This window comes from Nanorana parkeri, unplaced genomic scaffold (genome assembly GCF_000935625.1).
Source record: "Nanorana parkeri isolate BGI_ZX_2015 unplaced genomic scaffold, ASM93562v1 scaffold1783, whole genome shotgun sequence".
In the NCBI taxonomy this organism is placed as follows: Eukaryota; Metazoa; Chordata; class Amphibia; order Anura; family Dicroglossidae; genus Nanorana; species Nanorana parkeri.
The window spans coordinates 239,126-251,853 of NW_017308051.1; the positions used below are offsets into that span (position 1 = coordinate 239,126).

The 12,728-nt window shown below is 44.2% G+C and overlaps 1 protein-coding gene across 1 annotated transcript in view; it reads left to right on the forward strand.

The window, feature by feature from the left end:
* Positions 1-12,728, forward strand: part of NLRC4 (NLR family CARD domain containing 4) — a gene marked incomplete at its 3' end in the record, with an annotated part of 42,321 nt that overhangs the window by 205 nt on the left and 29,388 nt on the right. Inside the window, exon 2 of the mRNA XM_018571562.1 lies at positions 7,015-7,275. Coding sequence (XP_018427064.1) covers positions 7,015-7,275 — 261 coding nt within the window. The remainder of the gene's footprint in view (positions 1-7,014; positions 7,276-12,728) is intronic.

Sequence of the window (12,728 nt, forward strand, 5' to 3'; positions counted from 1 at the left end):
TTGAATCAGGCTTTATTTAGTCTTAAATTATAATTGTGCAGTGCTTTCATAAAGGATTTAAATTATATAGTGTTACTAAACTCTCCCAATGTGTCAGGTCTTCATCAGAGTCACTGATGATGTGATTGCTAGCACACCAAATCAAAACGCACGTAAAAGCCTAGGCAGTGACAGCTGACTAACAGGAAAACCAAATGTGGTACCTAATCATAGAGCAGGAACATTTTCTAATAGGCAGGTATTTGAGGCAGGTGACAGACTTAATCTGAGTCCAAGCTGAATCCAAAAAGCAGTTCAAAATATAAAGTAGCCAGCAGGGCCGGACTGGACTAAAAATAGGCCCGGGCATTTTAGACTGAGCAGCCCAATCACTTGACCACCAACAGGCCCCAATGTTGATTGCGTCCGGCAAGTGCCCGGTTTGCCCTATGGCCAGTCCGGCCCTGGTAGCCAGGCAGTTTTGAGATGAACAGAATATTTGATCAGATGCAGGTTGAATAGTTTGACCTCAATTTAAACATTGGTATTCAGGTTAGGTGTGGAAATGCAGTGTGAGCACACTACAGCCCTGAAGAAGTCAATAGATATCAGAGGCAAGTACATTATGAAGGTCTAGCAAATCTAAACCTTCCTATATATTTCAAAAGATGAGCTGTCCCCGATCTGGGAACGCAGTTCAGCCACTGGCTGATTGTCTCAGAGGTCTTAATTGCATAGCATGGTCTGATATAGAACCCTGCTAAATAACAGGGCAAATATAAATCTTTCAGATTTTGGAGTACTACTCCAAAAAAAAGTATTTAAAGACCTAATATTGAGATTCATATGAGCACAAGTTCTCTTTAAGAATTTCCATGTATATATTTTATTTTCTATAGAATATATTTTATTATATTTTCTCTATATTAAAAAGATAGAAAGAGAGACCTAGATTTACAATACCCATAGCTCCATGTGATGCAAAATGTGCTCCAACTTTAGCTTTGGGCCACCCTTCCATTTAAAGCCTCAAATCTGGGTGCTTTTGCAAAATCCATAATTAACATTAAAAACTTAGGTCTGCTGCTTTCATTAAAAAAAAAACGCTAAACACAGAGGGGTACTGATTGGTTTTGGGCACTCAGCACAATTTGTTTTCCAGAGGGAAATCCCAGATCCTTCCGGAAGATATCTAATCCTAATAGGAACAATACGCGACGTGGAAGCCACCATTGTCACGTATTACGCGCCTAACTCCAATCAACTCCCTTTCTTTAGACATTTGCTTTCCGTTATATCTGCACATCAAAAGCGCACTCTCCTTCTATGTGGCGACTCAAATCTAACTATTTATCCACGTATGGACCGCTCCAACACAGTGGTTTCACCTTCAGACACATTTAGGGCCTTCCGTCTGTTACTGTCCCAACACGCACTAGTGGACTGTTGGCGTGAAGTAAACCCGACCTCTAGAGAATATACCTTCTACTCGAATCCACGCGACATCCTCTAGGATAGATCATTTCTTCACCTCACACGCCACTTTACCATCAGTTACTGGAGCCACCATCCAACCCTTTTCATGGACAGACCATCAAGGTGTTATAATTTACATGTCCTCTTTTTGGTCAGAATCAGTCGATCGCACATGGTCTCTGAATGACTCCTTTTTAACAGACGATAATGTGTGTTCAACTATACAAGCAGCTCTCACGAAATACATAACCATTAATAATACTAAAAAATAGTTCAGGAATTTGCACTATCTGCGCAATACCAATCCCACGAAACTCGGAATAAAGACTTAATGTCACAAACATTAGCTGACTTGGCACTTCCGACCCTTTCAGAACCTCAACGTGATTCACTAGGTAGGCCAATATCAAACGAGGAAGTACAGGCCCAACAAAAGACCTGGCCCAGATGGCTTCGTCGGCAGTTTATTAAAAAAATGTTTGCGAACAACTGATCCCACTGCTCACTGATGCACTTAATACCCTCCGGACGGGTGGTAGGTTCAGACAGGAATCCTTAACGGCCACAGTATGTATGATCCCGAAACCGAATTCAGACAATACCAACTGGTTGAACTTTAGACCAATATTGCTTCTGAATACCGATATAAAAAGCTAAAATTCTTGCAACCAGACTAAATGGACTAATTGGGGACCTTATCCACAAGGACCAAGTAGGCTTCTTTCCACGCCTTCAAGCTGGAGACAATGTTCGTAGAACTTGCCTTCTAATAAACATAGCCAGGAAACGTAATATTCCGTCGCTTCTATCCCTAGATATGCATAAGGTGTTTGACTCCTTGTCATGGTCCTACCTCCTTGACATGCTGAGCCACTGGGGATTCAGTAGGGAATTCTGCACCTGGATCTCGACACTCTATTCACAACCACTAGGGTCAGCCAAATATGCGGGCTATAAATCAACACCCTTCCAAATTCATAGAGGAACACGCCAAGGTTGCCCCTTATCTCCCCTCTTATTTGCCCTAGCCATTGAACCCCTAGCAGCACTAATACGGACACACTCCGACATCACAGGTATCTCAGTGGCTGGGCAGCACCACAAACTCTGTCTCTTTGCAGACGACATCCTGCTTTACATCTCTAATCCACAAATATCTCTCCCCAACCTAATGCGGCTCTTGGATACATTTAAAGAACTATCGGGTCTGACAGTCAATCCAGCGAAATCAAAAATACTTAATATATCCGTGCCAACACACCTCATACCACCACTCGAAAAGGGATTCCCCTTTCAATGGGAACCAACCTCTATCTCCTACCTGGGAATACACCTCACCCCTTCCCTCCCCTCCCTGTACGCTGCTAACTATCCACCGCTGATTACTAAACTCACCAATTTGTTGAAAATTTGGAACACATACCCCCTTCCCTGGTTGGGGAGAATTGACGCCATCAAAATGACCCTATTACCTAAGTTACTGTATCCCTTCAGAGTCTCACCAATTTTTATTCAGTCTTATGTCTTGAGGGTACTCCAACACAGGATCTTTAAATTTATATGGTCTAATAAGAAACCGCGCTTTCATAGAGCGGTGATGTACCACAGCAGGCCAGCAGGAGGTTTGGGAGTGCCGAACCTTCAAAAATATTACCAAGCAGCACAAATTGCTACTATTACCAAATATCATGCTACTAGAGAGTCACATTTGTGGGTCTCCCTAGAGGCGATGGACTGCGACCCCATTGTCATAGACAACCTCCTGTGGATAAGACCAAATGCCAGATCCTTCCTCACCAATCACCCGGCACTCCCTCAAGATATGGAACTCGGTAAAATACTCCAGTGGACTTATCTCATCACATCTCCCCTTACTGTCTATACTCCGGAACCCTATGTTTCTCCCGGGCCTTGAATCCCCCTCATCGGTTAGAAACTGGGCCTTAAATAAGGTAACGACCCTACACAAACTCATAGACGTAAACCAAGTCATTCCATACCCAGAATTACAATCTAAATATAACCTCCCCTCTATTGAAATATTAACATACCTCCAAATGAAACACTTCATCCAATCACAATAAAACTCCCAATAACCGCCTCACCCATGACTTCATATGAAAGAGTATGCAATCAAGACCCCCATGCCCCAGGTCTGATTTCACAATTGTACCTTCCCTAATAACCGCTACAGGCCCGCCCCACCACATGTATATGGACCGCTGGCAGGCAGATCTCAACTTCACGGTTGATGAAGACACCTGGTCTCAAATATGGGAAAGCACCAAGTCATGCTCCAAAAATGCACTGACTCTTGAGGCCAACCAAAAGGTGCTTCTCCATTGGTATACAGTACCCACACAGGCGGTACACTTTGTGCCGGCTTGTGATGGCCTCTGTACAAGGGGATGTGGCGAAGAAGGTACATATTTCCACATGTGGTGGTCGTGTCCGGTTGTGGCCGCATTATGGCGCAAGGTCTTCCAGATTGTTTCGGTCCTAATGAACAAACATATCTCACCAGCCCCACAGGAAGCTCTCCTTAATGTTAAATCGTCTGGTCTCACTACCCCACAATTCAAACTAATGTTACATGTACTGTCGGCGGCCCAAGACTGTCAGTTCAGTTTTGTTATGTTATTTAATGTACACGCATAAGACATTAATGTAGGTATATGTAAACATTTATATATTAATGTTACATTCTTTTCTTTGGAAAAATGTCAAAAACCAATAAAATATTTTGAAAAGTAAAAAAAAACAAAAACAAACCCATAATATACAGTATAATAAAATATGTATTAGAACCCTGAAATACTCTTCTGCTTGCTGTTACTTTTTTTAAAATGTCTGCTCTTTGGCTGAAGGAAGGTTCTCTTTGTGTTGGAAGAATGTTGACTGACTTTTTTTTTAGCATGGCATCCGTCTCCCTCTCATACAGAATCTGGCCTCAGCTGCAGCAGAAAAATGTATATATCTCAGGGAAGTAATCCCTTGTCTGGCCAGAAAAGAACATGCTTACTTGTAGCTGTTTTAGGCTCCAAGTGTCATTTTCTTAATGAGGGCAGTAATGGCTAATTAAGTTCTGTTTTAAACCTTTCGCTACCAAGGCCTTTTTTTTGGCACACCTGTTATAATCCACATTTTAGGCATAAACATTACTTGAAACCCCCAAAACATTATATATTTTATGAAACCAAAGACCCTATAGAATAAAATAGTGGTAGTTGCAAATTTAGCGCAACTTTTTATCATACCCAAAAAGTTTGCAAAAAATGCACTTAAGTTTATGTTAGTTCCCAAAAATACAATGTAATACCCATTTTTTTTCTTAAATATAAAAGATGATAATACAATAAGTAAATAGATACCCAACATGCCCAGGTATAAAATTGCATACATGAAATGGCGACAAACTATGGAACCTTAAATTGTCCATAAGAAATGATTTAAAATCCCACAGGTCATCAGTTTAGAGATATCTGTGAATTATTGGTCTCACTCTGGCGTGCGTGGCGATACCCAACATGTGTAGCGCGATCATCGTTTTCTTATGTAGGTGCACCCGATGCGTGTTTGCTTTAATGCACATGTGCTCGCGGGGGACTTTAAAAAAATTATTTTATTTAATAACATTTTTTTAAACTTTTTTTCTTTTACTTTATTTAATTGCTATCACATGGGGGAATTACAAGTCCCCTATATGATAGCATATTAGTAGTGACAGGTACTCGTTAAAGCAGACCTTTACCCATATCTTTAAAATAACAACAAACACACCTTTAGAATTGTTTAGTAATGACAATCTACAAACACATACGTATAGATAATGGCAGGCTTTGTATTCTTTACATACCTTATATCTCTTTTATTTCCCAGTCTTCTGACAGTAGCCATGTTTACTTAGGGCAGATTACTACCTCCCTTTTTACTTCCTGGATTTCTGCCACATGTGACTAGACATGTGACCATACAGATCATCTCAGGGGAGAAAAATGCCTTTTATCATACACATAGGAATGCATTGGTAGAATTAGATTTTTGAGTGTAAAGGTCCGCTTTAACTACCTCCCGGCCGGCCGTTGTGTATACACGGCCGGCCGGGAGCTTCTTGGATGTAACTGGGCATGTATACACGTCCTGTTACATCCACCCGCTCGGGCACGCGCGGGAATGCCGGTTATTTTAAAACAGGCAGCGATGCCTGTTACTATACAAGCGATTGCTTGTATGAGGTCCTGTGCTGGGCGGCTCCCCCCTCCCGCTGTCAAGCTGGTCCCGGGCTCCGGTGTGAGCCTGGGACCAGCATACTGCCTCTGTCACAGGGGATCAGAGGGAGGTCGGTTCACGACCTCCCTCCGGTCCCCTCTCCGCTGACAGAATGCGGAAGTGGTGTATATTACATCACTTCCGCATTCTCGTGTCACTCTCCAGCTTCAGATGCTGGAGAGAAGCTGATGAAGCAGATCTCTGCTTCATCAGCTTCTTCAGGGGGGTCCTAGGTGACATTAGGGGTCTTGGAGACCCCTGATGTCTCCATAAAGAGGACCTGTCACCTCTTTTGCTATCACATAGAGGGGTTTATCAGCCCCCTCTGTGATAGCAATAAAGTTAAGTGGGGAAAAAAAATTGAAAACAAATTTAAAGTTTCCCCCCCAATTTTTTTAAAAGTTACACATAAAAAAGAATGTAAAAAAACAATACACGCATGTAAACATGCGTCAGGTGCGCATACCTGCGAAAACGACGATTGCGCCCATTACGCCGCACATGTTACATATCGCCGCGAACGTCGGAATGAGAGCAATAGTTCTAGGGCCATCAATCACTGATAACACTAAACTGATGAGCTGTAAAAGCGTTTAAAGCGTCGCTTATGGCCAATTTTGGGTATGCTAGTTTTTTGCGAGTGCGCGCAATGTTTAAGCTTGACTTGTTTGGTGTCTATTTACCCGACGTGACCCCGTCTTTTATATTTTACCAAAAAAGTGGGTAATATTAGTTGTTTTATAACATAATGTAAAAAAAACTTTTTTGTTTTCATAATTTTCAGTAATTTCTCCTTATTATAGTAAAAAACAAAACCCCCAGCGGTTATTAAATACCAGCATAAGAAAGCTCTATCTGTCCCCAAATAATGGTATAAAATTCATTTCAGTACAGCATTGCATGACGAAATAAATGTCAGTCAAAGTACTGCAGCGCTGAATACTGAAAAATGGACTGGCCAGGAAGGGGGTCTAAACACCTGGTCTTCAGGCGGTTAAAGCATATGTAAACCTAATAACAAAAATCTAATATATTGCAGTTTGCCAGTTCTTAGATGTAGTGGTTAATTTTCTGTTTTAAGAAATAGTCACAGTATTTTTAACCTTATGCACTTCAGTGCAGACGCAGACTTTTCACTGCATTATGAATGCTGGAAAAGTGATAATATCTCCCTGGAATTAAGCCGTGTGCGAGCATCTCAAAGATGCTGAAATAAAGAGAGCAGAGTGAAATTGTAAATAACATGTTCTATTTTATGGCTCGGGACTAACCAATACTTTTTTTTTTAAGTGGATATTATCCGATCCAAATTTCCTGACCTAACAGAGAGAATCAACAACACAGTTTCTAAACAAATTGCCTGTGACCTGTATGCAACAGAAATTTTCACCTTAGAAGAGATGAATTATGTCCTTTCTAACCCAGTGGCTCAAGAGGTTGCAAGAAGATTGATTACATCCGTTCTTAATAAAGGAGAAGAATCATGTAAATATTTCCTTCAGTCCCTTGAAAATAAAGATAGATTTTTATTTCACAGTCTCATGGGAAAAAGTGAGTATAGCTTTTCTATAGAAACACTGTTTGGACCTGGATATGTACCTTTTCTGTTTTCTGTAACCAGACTTAAATGTGTACAATAACTTTACTTCTGTAAAATGCATAAAGAAAGTCTACCTTTTTAAAATAAATTATATAACATATATACCGTAACTGCTGCACAAGGCATTTTGATATTTAATAAAAAATTACATTTCTGATATAGTCCGCAGCCATTTGAGTTTAAAAAATACCATAACATTTTAATGTTTCTCCTTTGCATACATGACAACATTGTTGGGCATTCTAAACATTGTTTTTGCACAGAATACCCCAGAAAATATTATGTCCTGCTTATGTGATTTGTTCACTGTTTTCTTAAGTTGGCCATACATCAGTAGAATTACATTTCTTGGACGTCAATTTTCTCATGATTAGTGGGGGTCTAATCGATAATCATTTTTGACCTTAGTAATGAGAAAAATTGAAAGAGAAAGATATACATTTTTGTTTTGACTTTTTTTTCTGAACAAACAAAATTATTTCCATGAATTAGATTTTTGTTTGGGAACATTGTACATATTATAACGTGCATATACTAGACACAAAAGAAACCTGTAAAATACATAATTGATTTCATTTAAATAGCAGGTCTGGATGAAATTTTTAAGGGCTTTTGCACAAAATTAGTTATCTCAATGACAACAAGATGGAATGCTCTGACACAGGAAAATTATATTTCATACTTACCGGAATTTTCCTTTCCTGACGGCTCCATTTCGGCACACGAGTGGCTATAGGCTCCGCCCCCCAATCTGATAGGACCAATAGCTCATACTTTTGAGCCTCCCCCAGCCAATACGTTAGATATCTAGCAACTCCTGACTGGGCGGGAAATTGTGCCGACATGGAGCCGTCAGGAAAGGAAAATTGCGGTAAGTATAAAATACAATTTTCCTGTTTCCCTGACTGCTCCATGTCGGCACACGAGTGGGAAATAACTCGCAACAAACACTAGGGCAGGAATGCTAGTGATTTAAATGCAAACAGAGGAAGAGGCAATAACTCTACAACCGAATTCGACCGTAGTCAAAGCCGCCGGCTCAATACAGTAGTGCTGCATAAATGTAGTAACAGAACCACGTAGCTGCCTTGCAGACCATCTCCGGTGAGACACCGCTCATAGCCACCCACGAAGTCGAGACACTTCTGGTCGAATGGGCCGTCGTATGCCCAGGAACTGCCAACCCCGCAGCTCCATACGCCAAGGTAATCCCCTTCACCATCCAGGTGGAGATAGTTCTAGTCGAGGCTCGCAAGCCTTTCCTGGGACCAGCTGGTATTACGAACAAGTGATCCAACTTTCTGCAGCCATTTGAGTTTAAAAAATACCATAAAATTTTAATGTTTCTCCTTTGCATACATGACAACATTGTTGGGCATTCTAAACATTGTTTTTGCACAGAATACCCCAGAAAATATTATGTCCTGCTTATGTGATTTGTTCACTGTTTTCTTAAGTTGGCCATACATCAGTAGAATTACATTTCTTGGACGTCAATTTTCTCATGATTAGTGGGGGTCTAATCGATAATCATTTTTGACCTTAGTAATGAGAAAAATTGAAAGAGAAAGATATACATTTTTGTTTTGACTTTTTTTTCTGAACAAACAAAATTATTTCCATGAATTAGATTTTTGTTTGGGAACATTGTACATATTATAACGTGCATATACTAGACACAAAAGAAACCTGTAAAATACATAATTGATTTCAAGGACACTGTAGCATCAAGGTAGGCTCGCAAGGTACCACCCACGCCCAAGCGAGCCAGCTGATCACCCCCAATGGGGTCACAGAAGGGAAGAATGATCTCCTGATTGATATGAAAGCAGGAAGCGACCTTTGGAATGAATCCCAGCATCGGCACCATTACCACCCTGTCTGCCAAGAAAGTGGTGAAAGGTTCCTTGCATCCTAGGGCCACAATTTCGGATACCCTCCTAGCCGAGGAGATAGCCACCAAAAAGACGGTCTTCAATGTAAGTTTCCAGAGAGACAGGCCGTCCCCGAACTCCGCAGAGGCTAGAAAGTCAAGGACCAAGGGTAGGTCCCTTTTAGGAAACAACAGCTTCCGAGGAGGCTGGACTCTCAGAACTGCTTTGAAAAATTTAATTGCCAGAGGATCCGTAGCCCATCAGATCCCCGTGAAAGCAGAAATGGCAGAAACATGACCCTTCAATGTTCTAAGGCTCAGGTGCAGCTCGAGGCCCTTTTGCAGAAAATCCAGGCTATGGCCCACTTGGGGATTCCGGAGAAAAACTGTGAAGCGTTGCAAAGTCCACAAATTTCACCCATACGCTGTTGTGGGGTGGGGGGTGTTTAGCACTGCCTCTGAGCACCCCAGCTTCCTCATCTGCTGCCTTTTAAGATCCATGCCGTCAGGCATAGTCTGTTGGGAGCGGGATGGAAAAGCGGACCTTGGGTCAGCAAATCTCTCGACATTGGCAACGGAAAGGGGTCCCCCACAGCGAGCTGCCGCAGCAGGGGATACCAAGGGCATTTCGGCCAGTTGGGCAGCACCGCCAAGACCGTGGCTCGTTCCCCGCTGAGTTGCTCCAAAAAGCTGACGATGAGAGGAATGGGTGGAAAGGCGTACGCCGTCCAAAATGTCCATTTCGAGGTGATTGCATCCGACGCCACTGCTTGGGGACATGGAAACCTGGAAACAAACTTCGGGAGTTTGGCATTCTCCGGCATCACAAACAAATCTATCTGGGGAAGAAAGGCCCACTTCGTTAACCTCTGGAAAGCTGGTTGGGACAGAGGCGAGTCCTGGAGAGGTAATCCGCCTGAAGGTTGGAACGACCCGGTACATACACGGCAGTGAGGTTCAAGAGATTGGACTGAGCCCATGACATAATTGGTGCAACTTCTGAGAGAAGCCCCAGACTGCGAGTCCCTCCTTGCTTTCTCACGTAAGCCACCGCAGTGACATTGTCCATCTTCAGAAGGACCGAGTGAGACCGGATGAGAGACTGGAAGGCCAGGAGAGCTTGGAAGGCGGCTCTCAACTCCAGTACATTGGAGATCACACCCTTCATGGGAAAGTGCCAACGACACTGAGCTGAGAGACCCCGGCAAGTCGCTCCCCAGCCGGACTCGCTCGCGTCCGAAAATTTCACAATCCACTGGATTGACAGCAGGGAATGACAGATGAGTAGGTTGGGTTGGTGTAGCCACCATCGGAGTCTCTCCCTCATCGTGCAGGAGACCCGAATCAACTGGTGCAGGAACTCCGACCGCCAATGCGCTAGGAACCATGATTGGAAGGGCCGGGACCTCCATTGGGCCCACCTCACCATCGGGATGGTTGCCACCATCGTGCCGACTATGCCGAGGCATTGGGCAGCGGAGAGGGATGTCGCTGAGGCAGCTGTCGACAACCTCTGAAAGACAACAGGTAGCTTCTCCGGAGGAAGAGACACGGAAGCCCGCATGGTATCTATCCTTGCCCCTAGATACACCAAGTCTTGGGTAGGGCACAGATGGCTTCTTTCCACGTTGATGATCCAACCGAAGCTTTCGAGGGTGGATAACACCAACGGGGGTAGAGCCAATAGGCGTTCCCGATCTTGAGAAAGAAGCAAGATGTCGTCCAGATAGTGATGAATCCTGATGCCTTTTTCTCTGAGAAAGGCCACTAGGGACAGTAGGATCTTTGTGAATACTCTGGGAGAGGTGGTGAGCCCAAAGGGAAGGCACACGAATTGAAAGCCCCCTGGGACACTAGGGTTTTCACATAGGCCCACAGGACTGTGCGTCTGATGTTGCAGCCTGGCAGATGAGTAGGGCAGGAACGAGGAACATGAAGGAAGGTCCACGAATGTCCCCGCATGATTGTGTTTAGTACCCACCGGTCTTTTATATTGTCCGCCCAGACCCGTCCGAACCTGGCCAATCTGGCCCCCACATGGCGGACCTGGGCGGGCGACCTTTAAAAAGGACTGCTGGTGATCCTAAGTAGATGTAGCGGGTTCCTTCTTTGATTTGGAAAATGTAGAAGAGGGCCTCCATGGCCTCCGAAACTGTTTCCCCGGCTTATAGGACTTTGCTTCCTTAAATGATCCCTGTGCATTGCCCCGGAAATGAGCATTCCTCTGCCTTAAAAGGCGCCTGTCCTGGGGTAGAAAGCCTGACTTGCCCCCGGTAGTTTTCGAAATAGCCGAGTCCAGTTTATCTCCAAATAAAGATTGGCCATTAAAGGGAATTCGACACCACCCTTGCTTGGAGGTGGGGTCAGTGACCCAAGGCCTCAACCACAGGGCCTGTCGGCCATTAACTGAGAGGAGCATTACCCTCGCGAGGGAGCGTAGCACATCAATGGCTGCCTCCGCAAAAAACGCGGACGCCATTTTAATATTCCTGAGGGACTCCAGTATCTCGGGTTTACTGAGATCACTGAACACTGCAGATTCCGTGTCATCTGCCCATACCTCTAGAGCCTTAGAAGTTATGGCCAAGGCAAAGGCCGGTTTACAGCCAGAACCAGCCGTGGAAAAGACCTTCTTAAGATCAAAATCTATGCGGCGATCCAGGACATCCCTAAAGGACACCGCGTCATCCAGGGGTAAGGTAACATGTCTTGTTAACCGCATAACTGCTGCATCCACAACAGGTGCTGCTTCCATGTTTTTGAAATCATCCGCCTTGAAAGGATATAACTTCGCAAAGCGGTTACGGAAGTTAGACTTCCTGTCCGCCTGACTCCATTCGTCAGTAATCATCTCCTTTAGCTCCATCAGGAAGGGAAAGCTTAGGGCCTCCTTCTTCAGGTGTTTGAAGAGACGCCTTTTCTTATCCGGCTCACACGCTTCATCTTCCCACCTCAAGGCCTGCCGTACGGCCTTAACGAATGGCTGGACCAGGGTGAAGTCAAATCCGTCCGCCACATCCACTTCAGAACCAGAGGCTTCCCCTTCAGAGCCAGAATCAGGGCCTTCACCTAGGGACACCACTGCTGGTTCAGATTGGCGAGCGGCTTGATGGGAGGGACAAGCCTGCGCTCGTGATGTGGACTGCGTACTAGCTGCAAATTCGTTGAGAGTCTTGGAACACCTGCTTCATCAGGGACACGACTTGAAGATTATCTGCCGACCGGTCCCGTGTCGCGTCATGGAAACAGACTTCGCCGTCTTGCCTGGCAAAGCGGGATTATGGCATCCCCAACACTGATCCGGGAGAGGCTGAGGAAATTTACCCCGGCCAGACGGGGCATGACGCTCCACCGAAGGTGACCTATGTCGATCTCGGCTACTACTGTGAGCATGCCGCCGATCCCTGGAGGGCGATTCGTATCTTGATGAAGAGGATGAAAGATGTCTTGCTCTCCGAGAACGTGAACTATCCCTATGGGACCTGGATGGGCTGGAAAAAATAGCCCCATTAACTAACCAAACTGATCTAT